This window comes from Phasianus colchicus, chromosome 12, assembly GCF_987193195.1.
Source record: "Phasianus colchicus chromosome 12, bPhaCol1.hap1.1, whole genome shotgun sequence".
NCBI lineage: Eukaryota > Metazoa > Chordata > Aves > Galliformes > Phasianidae > Phasianus > Phasianus colchicus.
Window position 1 is genome coordinate 4,608,018 of NC_143447.1, and position 19,625 is coordinate 4,627,642.

The 19,625-nt window shown below is 39.0% G+C and overlaps 1 protein-coding gene across 2 annotated transcripts in view; it reads right to left on the bottom strand.

Moving 5' to 3' along the window:
* The window catches only part of TLN2 (talin 2), a 143,958-nt gene that overhangs the window by 30,484 nt on the left and 93,849 nt on the right, over nucleotides 1-19,625 (bottom strand). For both annotated transcript variants that reach the window (XM_031616420.2, XM_031616419.2), the window contains exons 32-46: nucleotides 19,316-19,409; nucleotides 17,365-17,454; nucleotides 16,099-16,221; nucleotides 14,563-14,706; nucleotides 14,241-14,402; nucleotides 13,130-13,270; nucleotides 11,823-12,004; nucleotides 10,691-10,823; nucleotides 9,629-9,730; nucleotides 8,143-8,313; nucleotides 7,508-7,654; nucleotides 6,519-6,620; nucleotides 5,085-5,204; nucleotides 2,753-2,899; nucleotides 769-935 (exon numbers count right to left, since the gene is read on the bottom strand). In XM_031616420.2, coding sequence (XP_031472280.1) covers nucleotides 769-935; nucleotides 2,753-2,899; nucleotides 5,085-5,204; nucleotides 6,519-6,620; nucleotides 7,508-7,654; nucleotides 8,143-8,313; nucleotides 9,629-9,730; nucleotides 10,691-10,823; nucleotides 11,823-12,004; nucleotides 13,130-13,270; nucleotides 14,241-14,402; nucleotides 14,563-14,706; nucleotides 16,099-16,221; nucleotides 17,365-17,454; nucleotides 19,316-19,409 — 2,025 coding nt within the window. The remainder of the gene's footprint in view (nucleotides 1-768; nucleotides 936-2,752; nucleotides 2,900-5,084; nucleotides 5,205-6,518; nucleotides 6,621-7,507; nucleotides 7,655-8,142; nucleotides 8,314-9,628; nucleotides 9,731-10,690; nucleotides 10,824-11,822; nucleotides 12,005-13,129; nucleotides 13,271-14,240; nucleotides 14,403-14,562; nucleotides 14,707-16,098; nucleotides 16,222-17,364; nucleotides 17,455-19,315; nucleotides 19,410-19,625) is intronic.

The window sequence follows — 19,625 nt, forward strand, 5'->3', positions numbered from 1 at the left end:
AGAACAGCAGCAATTTACACATCACTGCTTCTTGCCTCTTTCCTGAGCAACACCTGTAACAAGGTGGGAAATAAATGCTGACTATGCAACTGCTGTGCTGGCCAACTAGGCTGCTATGCAATTACTCAGTTAATAAATTGTGGCTGTGAAGCCCTAGAGTTTTACAGCAAAGGAAGTCAATCAGATGGCATAAATCTCTTAATATACTGAAAAATGCAGTGAGATTACTATATGCCAGATGCTACTAGAAGGAAAAACTGGCTTATCTCCCCAAAAGGAAAAACGTGGCATAGCTGCGCCCTATGCATCACTGCTGCTTTCAAACATAAACCATATAAAGCATTTAGCAATACAAACTAGCAGTCAGAAACAGCTGTTGGAAAAAACGTATAGAGAAGATTCCTCCTCAGTGTCATGGACCACTGACTCACCCTACTGGAATGACAGCGAATGCTAGTTTATACACTGATGAAGCTTAATTAAAAACAAAAAGGACAAAATGGAACTACAGTTGTGGCTATCTCTTGGAAGTGCTCTTAGTAGATGTCCTCCATCTGTTTAAAATTCTTTCCTCACAAAAATAACGAAGTGAAGTTTGCTGTCCTCTACACATATCCTAATTTTCCCACTTCTATTCACATTCCTCTGCTTCATTTGACTGCATTCCTGGGAATCTAGTAAAGTAAATATTTATCTCCACGTGCCTTTTGCTTCTGCCAGTTCCATTCTTTCCCTTTGCATGCATTATTTGTTTTCATTTATACTGACCTGTGGTCTGCAAATGATTCGTTGTTTTCAGCATTAAGGGTTCCAGCAGTAGCAAACATGATAGTGGTGTCTAGATCTGCAATTATCCCAGACACAGCACTGGCTGCAGTAATACAAGCTTGCGTGCCTTTGTTTCCTGCTTGAAGGGCAGATAAAACTAGGGAGACCTGGAAACAACATAAAGGAATAAGGTTGTAATTGAAACAAAGCCTCATTATCTGATTCTGAGTCAAGCTAGCTTTTAACAGTAGAAGCCCATTACTGTCCTTTGTCATTCATACAAAGACTGGTTTGATTGGGCACTATATACAATAAATGAGATCACAAAGGCCTTATCAACATCAACTTTAAGTATGAAGAATGACATTTGACAATCAATACTACAAGCATGCATCTTCCTTACTATCTATAAGAAAGGAGAGGTATCCCTGCTGCAATAAACAAGAATTCAAATTATCTTGCAAAGCTTTGTATTGTCAATAAGCAGCCTGCTCACATTTACTTCACAGTCAAAATCACTTTTCCATCATCTCTGGTACTGTTTGGTAGCCTGACCACGAGGTTGAAGAACTTGCTTTGTGAGCCTCTGTTGTCATACAGACAAAGGAGGTACACCTCTGCTGGCTGATGCTATGTAACTGCTGTTTGCTGAGGTGAGATCCCTCCTCCCTACTGTTAATAAATACACACTTTGTACAAGATGTGAGGAGAATCATGGCTCAGAGTCAATATCTTGTACTGTTCATAGACACAATGCAGTGCTATAGAATTAAGATGCCACTGCCACTCCAGTTTACCTTCAAAGAAACACTCACTTGAAAACAATCACCATCTGGCAACAAACATCTGCATCCAAACAATACTTAGGACTGAACAAATGCAATCCTACATCCTTCCCCTTCTTCCCCCAAATACTGCTTTTATAGTAGAATCACTTGAATTGGAAGTGACCATTAAGACCATCTAGTCCAACACCCTGCAGGGAACAGGGACGCCTGTAACTAGATCAGGTTGCTTAGAGTTGGTCCAGCCTGACCTTGAATGTCTCCATGGACAGGGCATCCACCTCTGCTCTGAGCAACCTGTTTCAGTGCCTCACTGCCCTTAACGTAAAAAAGTTCTTCCTCATATCCAATCTAGATCTCCCCTCTTTTACTTTGAAACCATTTCCCTTGTCCTGTCACAGCAGACCCTGCTAAAGAATGGGACAGACTCTTTCTTATGCCTTCCCCTTTAGATATTGAAAGGCCACTATTGGGTCTCCCTGGAATCCTCATCCAGGGATATTTATACTAACCTCTAATAGTACAGTTCTTCCTGTACAAACTTCTCCCCTGAACAGGTGCCTGTGATTCACTACTAATGTCATTTACAACTGTAATTCTCCTTACAAGAAGCTCTGCCTTTGCTCTAATTTAGAATTGCTGATAATCTGGGGTACAGCACAGAAGAGAAGTTGTACAGCTGAGAGCATACTAACACAGGCTGAACAAGTGATGTTCCACGAAATCTAAATGAAGCTGACATTTCTCCATTTTCATTTCCCCCCAAAAGCAAACTACATATCACACACATCCAAAGACCAAGAAAACCAAGACAGGCTGAAGATGCTATTCTAAGCACATTAGAATGGCCCAGAGCGCAGAGAGAATGCTGATACAGAAAGAAAGAGTCTTCAAACAGCCTCACTGTGTTATCTGTGGCCATCTACATGGACTTAAGTATTTCCAGAGGAAGTGTCTCATAAGACAAGTGCCATCTCCTGCCTCAGAATTAGACTCCCTCTGGTATAAGGATGAAGTTTTAAAACAGGATTAGTACTAATTTAGTACACACAGCATAGTAAACATTTGAAAGAAAAGAAACAAAGTAAGAACTTACTTTAATTCAGTCAATGTTCTAGTATAATGGTAAGTTTTATATATAAAATAACCTATACAACTTGACTGACTGACTCCTTGGGTTAATACAGAGGATGTCCTACCTTTTCAGTCACAGCACGAGCACATTCTATCAGTTCCCTTTTGGTGTAACTGTCTGTAGGGCAAATCTGGAGAGCTCCAGCTTTTTGCACGAGAAAGATACAGCCGTGACCAAGTTCTTGAACCCGAGACTTGATCTGGAACCCTATCTAGATGATAAAGGAGGTACAGGGTAGAAGGGAGTAAGAGCAAAGTAAGTAAACATCACACTAGTACATTGTGTCAACACAAATAGAAATATAGTCACTCTGATGATTCTTTATTATGAATATTCTGCCCATCAGTGTATTTTCTGCAGAGACTGGATAGATTTAATATCATCTATTCCCATAGAACAGAACCCTGGAATAGGCCTACTTATAAAACTGGAGTGCTAGTGAACTGGTCCAGGGGACAAGAACACATCTGTAAGCCTAACATGGTTAGCAGAACACATTTTTCCAAGTCAAGACTACTTAATTCAAGCACACACAACTTCACCAAAAAGGTTGCATGCATTTGAATAAGTTAATTTCCCAGAATCTCAAAGCAGAAAAGTTACTGTCAGCATGAAATGTCTTAAAGGTATTCACGATGAGTAAAAAGTAAATGCCTGCTCTACACTGCTGAAACCAGGTTGAATAATACATGAATTCTTCTATTTTCATTTCTGAGTCAAGTACAGATTCTCAACACTCTAAAACTGACCACATACATATGCAATACTGAAATCTGGAAAATCCTGCCCTCACTGCTTCCAATTCATTAATAATCTTATGCTATAACGTATGGAATATCCCTGTTCGGAAATTCACGCTAGTTTTAGTACCTGTATTAATACTGAGGCATATAATTTTGTATTCAGATTAATAATTAAGCAGTCATCAGTATCGCGAAAAATTATTTCTACTTCAGGCTGGAAGTAACGTGCTCCGATGTTCATCAATGTAAACACAAATGCAAGCTATTGCTTTCTGGTTAGCTACTGAGTATGGAGCACTGAAGTAGTCTATCAATGGTAAAATTACAAAGCCAAAATCTCTAAGTAGGTCTTTTATCTAGATAATCCAAGTCTTTCTTTGCTCCATAATCAGAGGAATTCAATGAAAAGAAGAGAGCACAAAGGATTTGTTTTTTGCTCACAGAATATGCAGCACCTACTATGGCTGCTCATGCCATGGGGGCAAACCATAAGCACAAGGAGCATAGTGCCACGTAAAGAAGCCCCTTCTACAACACGATATTCTGATTCTATGGTATAAAAGATGCCCTGGCAGACAAAGACAACTGCGTTCCTACTTTTTACCCATACCCCACTTTCAGAACAGGAAGTTATACTTGAAATCTCTTACAGCAAAAAACAAACAAACAAAAACAAAAAACCCTACAACATATACATAATTCATTAGATCCCATGAGATGAAGAGCTTTCTTTGTGTTTGCAAGTTGTTTGTAAGCTACCTGGAGGAATCATCTCAGGCTACATTGCTGCATATTATTGTGAGCTGTTTATTTTTGAAGCTAGCTGGAGGGGTGATTTTTGTTATTTGATAGTAATTTGTACAAAAAGGCATGAAAGCACAAAAAAAGTGAAATGCTGCTCTTTTTTTGCATAATCCCTAATGATTGTTAAAAATCTGTTGATTGCTAGTAGGAAACTTGTTCCATAAACATTTTCTGTGCATTGAAAGGACTTAAAAGAACCAGAACTGAGACAGGTTAAAATTTCCAATGATAGCAAAAATGTTTCACAGTAACTCCTCCTTCCTATTGCACTACACTCACACACGAGTAACGTGAAGGCTGAGATGTGCTGCCATTAAATACTCTCTCAGTAACACAATGCACAGCTCAGCTGTAGCCTACAAAGCCACAGTGAAAAGAGACCATATTTTGGCTCAATGTAAAGAGTGCTATCAAACACAAATCAGATCTCTTCATAAATTATAATAAACAGTACTTATGACACTTGTCTGTAACTAAATGTTGATGCTTTAAGGTTCCATGCAGTCTTGAAAGGACAAATTTTTGCTAGATTCAGGACCTGTCCCAGAGGGCAGAGCTCAGTGCTGCCCCTCTGCTCTGTGAGGAGCTGCAGCCACTGTGAGGCCTCACCTCAGCTCCTCTGCTTTGGGCTGAACAACTCAGGGATCTCAGCCATTCCTCATATATCCTACTTGCTAGACTTTCATCATCACTGTGTCAGAATCAGCAACAGCTGCAACCGTATTACTGCAACTGAGCGATGTGATTATGTGTTATTTTGCTCTATATGTATTTTATTCACTACAGTAAAGGAATACCCATGTTGGTGCCACTGTATGCACAGAATAAAGAGGTCTAAAAGCTGCAGACCTCCTCTGGTTCAGCGGTAGCTGCAGCCATTCGGCCCTGGAGAGCCAAATGCCCATAGTCATTGGTCATTTGAGATGCAAGTCCTCCCAACTCTTCCGGGTTAGTAACCGACTTAGTCATCTGAAAAAAGAACACAGGCAAGAGAAAAATGACAGGCATGAGAATAATCTGTTAATACACTCCAGTTTAGAAGCACACTCTTTTATTTGGTCATACTGATGAAGTGAGGAAAAACGTGTAAGGGAGTTGTTCTCCAGTAAGAATTCTGTGAGGAAATTCAAGCAAGCATGCTTTATTAGAGTCATGATAATCAGGCACTCGCAGAACATCTGGAATAATCAAAGAGCAGCAGTTAAATCTTGCAGTCACTCTTTGACACAGTGGAGCAATAGGCCAGCTGAACAGTTATTCTCATTGGATGATGAAGTGGGTTTTATCTTTCAGAGCCACCTTATGATGTCAAAGGTGAGCCAGCCTGTGTCAGTCTCAGCTGCTGTGGCATAGGAGCATAACAATTGAGAAAGTCCCAGGATCAATGCAAGACATTTCTAAAATGTGAGAAGAAGGATAAAGTATACCTTGGTATATATAACTGAGCATCTTTCTGTAAAACATCTACTTTTTAGATAAAAACATTTCTTCTTTCTCCAACTTATGTTAGCATGAGATTCCTTCCATGGGGGCACAGGTAGTTTTAAACAAATTTTCACTATTTGCAAATAAATGGTCATGTCAGAGAGAGCAGCAATATCAACCCTTCTGGACTGCAGAAGATCATCTTTCCATGGGACATTTTTGCATCTAGCATACACAAATAATCCTCTATCCCTCCCAAAAACAAAGAAAGTGTTCTTCAAAACTCAAACACTTCATTCTGTTACACAGAATAACACTGGTTCAATTAAAAAAATTATTTTTTTCCTGTGTTGTTTTTAAATATAGCAGATAAACTCCACAAATGCATGAAAAAACACTATAGTATCTTAATCTGTATTCGTTCATAAACATTATAGGGATCTGAAAAAACTGATGTTATTTCATGGCTAAATTAAATAACAGCACACAGTGTGAAAGGTCAACCTGAAGTCATCAATAAATGTATGGCAGTATTTTGGTGACAAGTAAACAGACTGACCAAAAGGTATTTAAGTAAAACATTTTCTCTGTATTTCTAACACAAAACAAATAAATAAAATGTATTTTTATAGAAGAGCCACAACACAACCCAGAGACCCGGTGCTCCTAGAGAGCACCCCTATCAGCACATCTGTGAGGTCATGTGAGCATATTTTACATTCTTTTATTTAATTGTTCCTAAATAGATAAGGCTATAGGAAATGAGCATGACAAAGAGTTACTCATCAGCGTGTAAAGCATTCCATGATTCTTTAGTACAGAGAAGAGATTTTAATCAGGTCTAGCCAAAATTCTTACCATTTCCTGTGCTGTAATGGCAATGGCTTTAGAGTATTTCACCACAGTGGTCTGATAATCAACAAATGTTCCCTTGGGATCTGCAGGTGTACTTTCATCCAGCTGCAGAAATGTGGGAAAATTATGGAAAAAAAATAACTTCATAATAAATGACAAACTTGCCACATAACATTGAAATTATGTATTCATTTTAATACTCTCTCTTGGACTAAATGCACCAGGAGATACATATATGGAACTCTAAAAAAATGCTTTACGTTATTTCATGACTGTGAAATAGAACCTAGATAATTTTTTTTTTTTTTAATTAGAGTCTTTAAGTGCAAGGCCAACTTGCACTGGCATGGAAAGTTCATATCAACTCTTACTGTTCTCAACAAATGTAGAAATGAAAATGCAACAGCTACAGGAAGAATTAACCCTGAGGAAAAAAATAAGTAAGATTCCCTTAGGAGTTAACAGCTATGGTTCTGCATGCCTTTAGAACACACACCCACACAAAAAACATCCCAACAAACAAGAAATGTGAAAAGATGAATTATTTGGTTCAGCTCATTTATACTTTACAACTGTAACATTCTAGTATGGCACCTTTCAAATGGTAGAAAGACTGCTTAGGCTCTGCTGCTTTCCCCATTGGCACTAATTTGCTTCAAGGCAAACCAGCTGATCACTTAACACACCAACATAAAAGGTGAATAGGAAAAAGGATAGCAGTTAGAAATTTAGATGACCTATAACTATGACTTTCTTTCACTACCAGTGTGGTACCAGACTAAAACATTCCCAACTCATTCTAACCACCACTTGCTACCCAGTTTAGCATTATGAACACCATCCTATGCTGATGTTGATTTCACAATTTGTACAATCTCTGGATTGCCTTTTTTCCATGTCAACTGCCACATGCTGAAATGAATTAACAACAGTATCTCCTGCACTGCAGATCTAGTGCCAAGGAAAACCATGCTCTGTTATTCTCTGCTTACCTTGCTCATTGCCTCTGTTATCGAATCTACCATACCTCCAACCATGCCTACTTCGCTAGCAGCTTCATTTAAGGTAACCATGATATCATCCACAGCCTCTTTCATCAGTTGAGCTGCCTCAGTAATTGCATCATGAGTATGTGATGCCTGAAATAGAGAGAATAACAAGATAAAAAATTAAACCAAAAAACATTGTCAGAAAAAGAAAAAAGATTTTAAAGCCTTGCCTTAACCCCAAGTCTCTGTAATAAAAAAGGCTGTAAAAAACAAAACTTCTTTAAGCAAAGACACTAAAAATTGAAGAAAAAATCTACTGCAACACCTGCAAACAAATTAAAGAGAAGCTGCTCCATCATACAGCTGTTCCTCAAGATACTGTGCATGCTGCACCTGCCCTTGTCCAGTAGGTGCAGGAGCACCTCAAGGCACAGGGCACACCATGCCCACTCCTTACTGAGCAGGAATGCGCATACCTCCAAGTGCTGGGTGGGCAGATTTTTGCCCTCTGTCATTTATTCCAACACTGTCCAACTGTTTTCCAAGTCTTGTTTTACACCTTACCTCAATTTTGGTACTATGTCCACTGAGAGATGCATTTTACCCTCCGACTTCTCATTATTATGCAGTAACTATACCTTGGGATTTCCTCCTCCTTCTTTGGCTGCATACAACATCTGTAAGGCAGACTCTGCTAATGTCTTGCTCTGGTCCAACACTGTCATTTGTTGCTGATGATCCAGAGTTTTGGATGCGACACCAACTGCAGCTAACACCAAGGGTTCAAAGTAACTTGCCAGCTGTGTAACCTAGGAAAGCCAAAACAACATAATCAACAGTCTATTAAGACTACTTCAGAACTGAGATGAAGAATGGTACTCTCTAATTCAACTCAGATTAGCTAAAGTAGCACACTGTTGTAATGCCTAAGAGCTGTACGTTTAGTTTGTAATATATGCCAGGGTGATTTTGTGAGTCATGAGTTTTCAGTTCTGTAAAGTAATGCAATGTTTCTCCCCTTGGAAGCACACAGTTGAGGGTTCGTATCAGCTGAAATCACTTTCGACACGGACTCCATATCCTTACAGGTTCCTTCCAACTCAGGATATTCTATGATTCAGTGATCGTAAGATGCACAGTCCTTAGCAGTACAAAGAAAACAAGTCAGCCCTGTGCAAGATCAGAACAGCTCAACCTTCAATTACACACAACAGGTCATCAGTGGCACTGCACTGGATTTGGATGGCTTTGTTCACCTCAAAGACTGTTGAGATTGTTGTCAAGTTGACAAGGCATGCTACAAAGATTTCATGCCAGGCACAGGCCATGTGCTGAGTTAACTACTTGGGTTCAATAATTTGTTTAAAATACTGAAAGACACTTCGCTATGCAAGCAACTTCTGTTGAGGTAACTGACTCTTCAGAAATGTATGCACTCAGCATCTTTTTTCCTCCTTTCTGATCCAATTTACACTGGTATGAGGAAACATCTGCTTTTGCCTAAACAACAGTTCAAATAACATGATGAATTTAGTAGCTGCAAGTTACATATGCCTGAAGCTTTTCCAGAGGAAAACAACAAAAACACTAAGATCAGAAAGCACATATTTCACAAACATAAGGTCTTTTAAACTGCACCCAGGTGAACAGCAGGAGCCATACCTTCTGCGTTCAGACGGTAAAACTAGAGTAAACTGCTTATATGCACTTTGGTAAACATTTATCAAAGGAGTAAGAGAAGGAATGTGACTCCATAGCTACCTGTTATCTTTAGCCATATCTAGTCAGTGGAAATAGTCTCCCTCAGAAAGTGGTAAGCAAGCACTTCACACTCCTTAGAAACCAGTCTAAGCCTCCATCTTTGCTTTTCCCTTTTTTTCCCCTTTCTTAATTTGTCCTTTCTCCACTAATCTCTCCCACACCAAAAACTTCAGTGGATGTGCCTGGCTTATGGCTGAAAACATAAAACAATCTTTAGTTGGTCTCAGCCCCAAGTATTGAGAAATCCCAGATCTTCTTTCCTTCCAAGTACATTCCTTTTCTCTTTCAAATGAAGTGAGAAGCACTGCTTTACTGTGGTCTCCCCTTTCTGTCCAACTGTTCAAGCCTTCGTTAGGACTGCACCTTGTGCCCAAGCTGTGCTGCCTCTCCCCTTGCTGCGGTTGCTATTGGATCAATAAGATGGCCAATTTCCTGAACGACTGATGTCAGCTGCTCCTGTAGAGCCTAATAAAAAGAGAAGTTGTCAGTTACTGTTACAGCTGTACATTAATCATTTATGCCACACCATAACAATCAGACTTTGACAATCTAAAATACTCCGAACAGTTAAATAATCCACTACACCATGATACAAACATCCATGCTGCCCATCTGATTTCCATGATCATTTCTTCTCCTTTATCTAACTTTGACTACAAGAATATTGAGGTAGGCCCTGCTGCTGTAAACAGCATCGATACGGTAGATTTGGGGAGCAAGGGCAAAGGTGGCTCCCTCCAATTGATCACAGGAAATTCAGGAGCAGCTGCCTTATATCACTGCAATATGGCAGCCCCCACCCCCAAACACAAAACAACAGAAAAACACAACAAACAAGGAAACAAAACAAACAAATATAACACCTGTTCTTGCCCTGCCTAGGGGTCAGTATCACTACACTTAGAGGAATCAGCTGGAGTTCCTATTTAAATGTGAAGAGATATTTCTCAAAGTAGACAATACAGCACAAGAGCTCTGCTGTTGACTGTGAAACCAACAGCAGAAATTCAGCAGTGGAAAAAGAAAAAAAAAATAATTTATTGCATTAATAAAGAAAGGCATTGTAGTTTAAATCACTGGTCTTCTAGTAATAAATGCATTTCAAAAACATTCTAACTTTCATGCAGCAAGTTGTCAGGAAAACATTAACTATCAGTCACTCACATCAGCAAAGGAAACCAAAATAATACAACGGTGGTCTTTAAAAATAACTACTTTCACCACTGCTTTTGGCCAGTAACTCTATTACCTTTCCAGAAGCAACACACTTTGGCCAGCATGCGATTTTACACAGGAAGACTTCAGTGATCCTCCCCTCAGGCATAGATTCTGCTAAGTGCTTGGCTTTACATGTTCAAACACACAAATGCTGAAGGACAAATTAGACTGAGCAGTGTTCCTCTGTTACTACACCACCTCCCTTACCTCAACTGAGATGTCATCCCTTGTGGCCAGACTCTGACTGACAGCTGCAAGTGAGGCCTGCTCAATGTCTCTGATGCATCTGTTGATCCCATCTATAGAGTAATCACATTCTCTCTGGCCTGGGGCCTTATCCCTGAAAGACAGCAGTGGTAAATTTGATCATGCTGGGAAGGAGACAATTCCTATCCTGACTGTATACTGGTGCTCTTCATTAACTAGTGATACATAAAGCTTGTGGGAGGAGGGCAACAATGCTTAAGCTAGCTTTGTTATATTGACAAGGCTTGGTCTTATGCACTGAGTACTCCACGCACGTGGAAGAAATCTCCTCAGGCTAGTTAGGTAATTAGCCCAGTAGAAAATGTCAACGTGAAAAGGCAACAGACAATAGCAGAAAATATTTCTGTGCAATTGACCGATCCAGAAAAGAATTCCTTTGGTATTATCTTTTATGCCCAATTCCCTGGTATCTGTTAATGAAGATTAGTTTTCCAGATAGTTTCTCATGACACACAGTTTGCTATTTCAGCAAAATCATTATCAAACGATTAATTCAAATGCATAACTCCTTAGCGCACTATGCTCTGACAATTTTGATATTGAATTGATATTGAAAGGCAAAAGATGGAGTTTAAAAGATGAGTTTAAAAGTTTTCAATAAGAAATGGATATACAGGTTTAGTCCAAACATTAAAAAATGTTCACACTTTCTAACAGCATACTTGCAACAAAGACAAGATGACTACAATATCGAATGGGTAACAGAAATCCACTATCTACAAGTACCATCTCACCCACCCACCAAAACTACCCTTTACCACACACTCTATGCTGTTAAGCAGTCTGGATGGAAATCACATTAGCTAATCTTGTTATTCCACAGCATGCCCTGCTATGTTTATCTTTAACTGGATCAGAGGTGGAACAGGTGAAAAACAACAGAACACAAAATCAACCCTATTCTGAATGCTGTAGTCAGTGATTACAATTAAACAGCACACATCACACAACAAGTTACTTCCATTAGTGAAGAATATCACAGCACCATGGGCCATAGAGTATCATACTTCATTTTTCCTTTATTTGAACAGCTTAAATCTTGACATAAAAGCATTTTCTATGGAAGACATACCTGATAGAGGTGATAAGACTCTTAATAGAATCTGAGACAGTATGGGAATGCCCAGCTAGCACTGACCATGTAGGAGGGTCTTTTGGATTGATTGCCAGAGAACGAGCTGTTTTGATCAATAAAGAAGAGCTCTCCAACATTGTTTTAGCAGAAACTAGAATTGGCTCCTGTGCTCGTGATCCCTGTGATTAAAAGGCAAAAGATCACAAAGAACATTTATATCATTATTTGAGTTTGTCCACACGTTCTGATACTAAAAAAAATAAAAGGTTTAACTGGCAGCAGTGAAATAACATGAACATTTCTTGTTTTATACTACAACATTTACTGATAGCCAACATGCAAATTGTAGTTGTGAATGCAGTTCAACTGTTTTCTCTGCACCATACTTCAAAAACTACTTTTCAAGTTTACAAGGACACCATCCAGCTGATAAACAGGACAAAGTAGAAACATTTCACTAATTGTAGACTACAGAGATATCATTTAATCAACTTTTTGTCACAGAACTTCCAAGATCCAAGCAAGCACATTCTTTTCACAGGAATTACTTTGACTAGAACACTCTAATTGAATCATCATTTTCACAACTATTTTATCTCCAGTAACCTGATAAACTCAAGGATCACTGGACTGGAAGGCAGGATAAGATTAGAGTCCCACAACAATTAGATTGCAACAGTTACTGCATCATCTAATACTTCTTCCAGCTAGTTCTGTGGTTTACAACAGCAGGAAGCAGAAGTTATAAATTCAGTAGCAATACATGATCTTTACTTTTACCAATGCTTTTATAAACTTGAAGGATTTTTTTCCACTTAAAATTTTTACTAGTTAGGATAGATATTAATCTGTTCTAGTTACAGGGTAGAGGACAGAACTCTCAAAAACACAGATGACCTATAAGAAGTTTCTCTTTGCAAAATGTCTGGTTTTTGTCATCATGACTTTGCATCGATTTTGGAAGGAAGAAAGCACAGTGACATCCATTCAACTCTTCGCAGAACTAATTATTCTTGAGGGAAAAGGGGAGGTTTACTACTTCATTGCATGGAAGCATCCAGCCAACAAGACAAGGAACTCACCCTTCCCATGTTACTTCACTAACAGGAAACTGCCAGTGCTTACTGGAGCACAACTATTTTTTTTTTACTGGTGCAAAATTCAATGCTGAAGGTTAAGCAAAAGACTGCAAAATGTCCTAGGAACATGGAGACACGTTTCAGGGCAAAGTCTCTACACTCCCTGCCTCCCAACAGACAATGAAATCAATGTTTTTCAGGATCAAACTGCCACATCCTGCCTACCTCAGTGCTGATCTGTGCTGGGATGCTGACAAATTCGGGATTTGAAGCAAATGCTGTCAGGTTTTCCACAGCCTCTATCAGTGGTGCGGTAGCAATTCTGCACTTGTTGCGGTTCTCTTCAGAGAAATCACCATCCAGGGCCTAGAAGTTAAAGCATGATTGAGCTCTGTGTGAATGGATTTATTTGCGAAATCCAATATAATAGTTTAATTCCTATGAGTTTAAACTGTTGTGCTAATGACCTTTGAAATTTGAAACTTCTCACAGAAACAACTCTGATGTGAAGAATGTGGTACTTTAACTCTGTTTTGGAATTTGTTTTTATTTTTACTTAGATCATTACTGACCCTAGTGTTAACACTGCTGCTTTACTTCATGAGACTGAACAAGTGCTTTAAATCATCCATCTCTGATTTTTCTCAGAAATCATGTCTCAATACACCTCATGCTCTAATGTGTGGAAACGGCAAACAATTTGGCTTTTTCTTGAACTATTTTTTTTTTGTTTTAAAGTAAACTATTAATTTATTGTTATCATTTTCACTTCTTCCATAATCCCAGAAATACTTCAGTATGAAGGACCTTCCGTGTTACCTTCCGGGCTTTGGAGCAAAACTATTTTCACCAGAATTTCAGTTGTGGATCATATAATGAACTCAGATTCATCAGTTCTCTATACTGTAGCAAGTATTATTTTTTGCTTGTAAGAGGCAAAACTACCCCCTGCCACAACACAGGCAGGTATCTGGAAAATACATGACCATTAACAGAAGACTATTAAACAGCAGCAACATAAACTACTCTGGATATTAAGCAATACAACACCATTGGAAACCTTCACGTTTGGTTGTTTGCACACTATTCTGACGGTGCCAGCTCATTCTGTACATCAACACACAACTATTTCATCTCATAACAAACAGGCCAGCTGCCTTTCTGTTAATATTGCCCAGTTCTTTCCATTTTGACTACGACACAGCTATACCCCTTGTTATATTTTTCAGATCAGACCTTCAAAAGTGTAATTAAACATTTCTTAAAACATATAAATCACAGGTTAAATGATACTGATAACTGTTCTGATTCTGAAGAAAAAATGCAGCACTTGTACCTTGATAGTCTTAACCAGGTTAGCGGTGCTATTTGCAACTTCTTTGGCAGATTGCACAAAGTGTCTCTTGGCAACAGGATTTGCTGTCTTCGATGAAGCAATGCGACAAGCATTGCACAGAGCAGAAGTATGTTTGGCCACAATTGTGGCAGCTGACAATACCTGTCAAAATAGATGGCACAAAACAGACTGTCAGAACAGCACAACAGTTATTATACTCTAGCTCTGCAAAGCTACAGCTGAAAGCAGAACTCCTCTGCTTGGTCACAAACAAAACGTATAACCTGACAGTGATACACTCACCACAATCCTCTGGAATTACCTGTGATGGGCTGCTTGCTGGATCTACCAAATTCTGGCACGCCATCTGGATTGCTTGGTTGGCTCTGGCAAATTGAATTGGGTCAACAAGACCCTGCTGACCTGCCTGACTGTTGGGATCTGAAATGCCAACCAGGTAAGCAGCCTAGAAATCAAAAAAGGAAGAAAAAAAATCCATGAAACAATGCTAAATTTATCTTGTCTTTCTGCTAAGCTTGACATGTTGTTGCATACGGTGTTTATTCAAAAATTATACTGAAAAGTACTATGAACACTGCCTTCAACAATATATCTCCAGAATCTGATGAAAACAGGACATCTCAGCCACTATACTTCCAAAATTTGACTAGTGAAAACAAAACCATCTTGTTTACTTAGGCAGCTGGTCTCCCTGGAAAAGTTATTTTTCACTTGGACAGTCAATGGAAAAGCTTTAACAATCATAAACACTACCAGGTAACTTACTGGATTTGCCACAGCTGGTGGTGGAAAGGGTTTTTGATGAAGCCTGAGCAGAAAGTCAGTTTTACTTTTCTTCACTATTTTTTCATATGTAAAGCCAACGAACACCTCCCTGCATTCCTTCTCACGAGCCAAAGCCAGGACACCACCACAAACATGTGGCTGCTAAGTAGTTGACCATCACATTTGTGGGGGTGGTCGTCACACTACAGCTCAAGATACCTTACAGCCAAATTTATTTTCTTTCTTAATTTGAGACTGTTTCATGCCTCTTGACAAGGAGAAATTATCTGGACTGTCAAAACAGTGTTTGAAGATTGCTTCTAATCAATTTACATTAGAGATAATACACTACCTATTACCTTCATATGTTGGTAAAGCAACCTAGGGTTAGATGAAGTCCATAATGAGATATTCTGTATTTGTGGAAATAAAAAAAAGCAGTTTCCAGATGCATAGCATGATTTCCCACAGCCTGATGCTTTACTGAAAGGGCTGTATCTGCTTTAATCATAAGGGAGAGGATCTCAAGAGGGCAAGAAAGCAATTATAAGGTCCAACTACAGTAACCATCTCTTGACTCTTTTTGGTTACTCAGAAAGCATCTCAAGAGCTGTAAGATGGATTACTTATGATTTAAAATGTAGTCTGGAATTAGGAGCACAAACTAAAACAAAGCTGTTTCATCTATTTTAACTGTTGCTTGATTATTTGTATGCTTCTTTGTGATATAATTGTTTGGAGCTTGAGCTTCAAAACATGAATTCTATATGGTGCAGCTTTGCCATTTGTTTTCTCCTAGGGAAAGCTCAACTTTCTTCATGTTGTTTCCTTTCCTTATAAAATATGCATATTATTGCACTCTGCAACTTCTGTAACAGTCAGCAGTATATTCACAATTCATGTGGATCCTACACAGAGCACACTATGTAGAACAAGGCCACCATCTGCTTGGCCCAAATGAAGTAAATCTCAGATTTACACATGCATAACATCCACTTTCTTAAAAAAAAAAAAAAAAAAAAAGCATACATTTGCTTTGCAGACTTCAGTTTTCCAGGCTTCAACAGCTTACCTGAGCTGCTGCCTCTGTGAGGCCGCAAAGAGCCTTGGATGCAACTCCAACACATTCTCCGAAGACCAAAAGATCCCCAGTTTTTGCATTCTGGGAAATGCCTGCCATAGATTCTCCAAGAGCCTCAGAAATTAAGAAAACAAAGTAAGCTTCTCAATATGTCTCCCTGCCAGTAAAAGGCAAATGATTTCTGGTCCTGAACCAGCTCTTGCCCCACAGGTCTGCTTGACTCAGCTTTTAGAAACGTTAGCTAGTTAATAAGCTCGTGGATTTGAGGACATAATACCTTTGTGTGGTGCGAGGAATAAAGATATGCAGATTAACACTGTATTTACAGTGCCAAGGACTTACACTGTTAGAGCTTTAATGACTATGAGGATACAGAAATAACCCTGATTAATTTTTCTATCATACAATAATCGTTACAGCTAGCCTGGCTCTAGGTAGGTTTCACAGATTTCAGAACATGACAACCACACCAGCAACTGCTTTCAACACATTCTGAATCTTCTTTGCCCCTAAACTCACTGAAACTCCCTGAAGATGGGATGGCATCTAATCTACTGGGACCACCTGGATGTCAGAATGCACACTAACTCTTAAAGCATCTCACCAAATTCAGTTCATCTTTTAAAATTCAAAATAAGATTTGACCACAATAGAACAGGAATGACAGACATATCCCCAATCCCTTAAGTATTCTCTTGTTCTTTTAGAGAACAAAGACTTTGAAACAATCCCAATGATTAAGTAATAAAAACATCAAAAGCAAAGCTTCTGAGCAAGAGGTATGACATGACATAGTATGCTTAAAGATAACTTAATAGATCCCATAAAGACCTTCTGGTGTACTGGAATATCTGGAGTGCTCAGAAATTTCTCTAAGCTGTTTCACACAGAACAGTACAATGGTATTTCATTACCAAAGCTCCCATTTATACTCTGGGCATTTCCAATAGCTGCAGTCAAAACATATCATGATGTACAATGTGCTGTATAGTGTCTAATAAACAGAAGAAGAGAGGGGGAAGCTGTACCAGCATTGCACGCCAATCACATAGTTAAAAACGTTACCAAGGTAAAAAGCCTTTGGAGCGATGAAGAAAATGAAATGACCTCTCTCATAGCCTGACCTCAGGCTAAGTTTTACCAAGGAAAGCAACATACATTTTAGAATACACCATGGTATGTTTCCAGCATGTTTAATATGTATGTGGAAATGTATGATAATATTTACAATTGTCAGAGATAGGAAAAGGAAGTTACCTTTGAGTTCTCCATTACACCCTCAATACAATCAAAATACGAGAGGTCGCTCACAGGCTCATTGGGGTTATCCAGCATTCCCTTCACTGTCTAAAGAAAGGGAAGAAACTTTGGCTTAGTGACACAGTCTGAAGTAGTAAGCTGAGGAAAACATACACCATCACAACTGTCCTTCTTACGTCAGTGTGGTCACAACTTTGTCTCCAGCAAGCAAATAAAACTACAGCCATGGGAGCTCAAATACAGATGTACAAATGACACCTTAAATGCTACCCTACATCAACTGCACTGTGGTACAAACTCGTTTTTGCACTACAAATCTGAAAGGATAACCTTATGTAAATTAGCCTGCATTTCTTATGACTGACCTATAGTCAATAACACTTGGCTGACATCAGGCAACCTGGTTTTGTGTCTGTTCTGAACAGACTAATCACAGAATCACAAAATGGCCAGGGTTGGAAGGGACCTCAAGGATCATGAATCACCAACCCCCCTGCCACATGCAGGGCCACCGACCTCCTTATTTAATGCTAGACCAGGAATTAAACTGGAATTAAAAGGCTAAGTGATAGGAGAACAAGATATCATTGAAGTGCTGCCAAGATACGAAAAGGGCTGTCAAACTAAATTACAACTTAATCATCTGCTGGCCTCCTCCTATAGTTAAAAGGACCCGAAGCATAGTTCCCTCTGTCAAAAACTGCAAGTGTGAGATTTAATTTTTTTTTTTCCTGAAATGAATCTAATACCTAGAAATAAAAAAGTAAAAATTAGTCATATCTTCACTTAGAAGATTTATTTACATAAACTTGTAAAAAGCTGCAAGCAACAGAAGACAATAATTCTCTTAGGCTTGGAAAATCTGCAAGGTGCCTTTTTCCAAGTTTGAAAGGAGAAAACCTCTCTAAATACCAGGCAAAAATGACTTTGCAACCTTTGTGAAGAAAGTCAAGTCTCTGTTCAAAAGATCCTAATATCTGTATGTTATGATATTTATCTTGCACATGAAGGAAATCTGGGCATAAATGTAAGCCATTAGATCTGTGCCGGAATTCAACTCCTAAAATTAAAACATACCTACAATACTTTTAAAGGCTCAGCAATCTTTTTCTAAGTTATAGCTTAGCAGTCTTTTAAGCCTTACAGCAATTAAACTGTGAGAAGAAGGTGATGTAAAGAAGAGGTCATATGCAGAAAACAATTTCCAGTTCTCACAGCAATTCCTCGTTGCTGAGCCTCATCCTTAAAGAACAAGTTGTGAAGTAAGCTACTTCCTGCAATATCTGCACTACTATGGAAACAGAAGCCCTCAGAACATGAGGAAACAACAGCAGAACAAGTCAGCACAATTTCATGCTGACAGGTAACATGTATTTGAGCTGTTGCAACACCTTTGCATACTCTATAATCCTATGAACCTTCCAGCTGAAATTCTGAAAAAATTTTATTGCCTCCACGGCGGCCATACAGTAAGGTCCTCTCAAGATATTATTTCAGAGTCTCCGGGAAAGACTACAAAATGTGCTGACAAACTATCAAGTCCAAGCTGAAATACACTGTGCCTAAGCAGCACTGGAAGTAACAACCTGCTAAAAGCATAAAATCAAGGAACTGCAGCTCCCCCCCCTTCAGCGCACTGCTGGTCCTGGGAATGTCCAAACTATTGTGACTCCTTTTTAATTCACAATAATTATGAATAATCTTGACTAAAAACTGTACTTCCTGGGAAGCAGAGAAGAGGGAGAAGGAGACACGTCAGCAAATTTCACTCTGGCCAAAACTGTAAGAGGTTCAGAGAGGTTCTATGCTTACCTTGTATGCAATTAAAACCTCTGCCACAGATATCAAGGGAGAAGACAGTGACAGCAGCCAATCAAAGAAAACAGGGGAAAAACAAACATTTGGGGCCCACTGTTCTTCAACAGAACTTTCTGGAATGTAGTAATACCTCCAGTTCTCTGAGTGCATTGTCACATTCCTTCTGCCCGGGAGCCTGCTGGGTGCACAGCGTGATGAGCTGGTTTATGCTCTCAGTCACAGCTCTAGGGAAAGTAGAAGGGAAAAGTTACATTTTCAAGTTGAACTATTCTTATTGAAGCTTTTATTTCAATAACTGCATATTACAATGCTTTTCCATGTTCTGCTACTATTTTTCTTCCCACAGTTTGGGGAATAACCCTGTATTTAAAGTAACCGACCTAAAGACCTCTTCCTTAACAAGCTTTATAGTGCAAAAAACCTCTTGCTACGGCATTTGA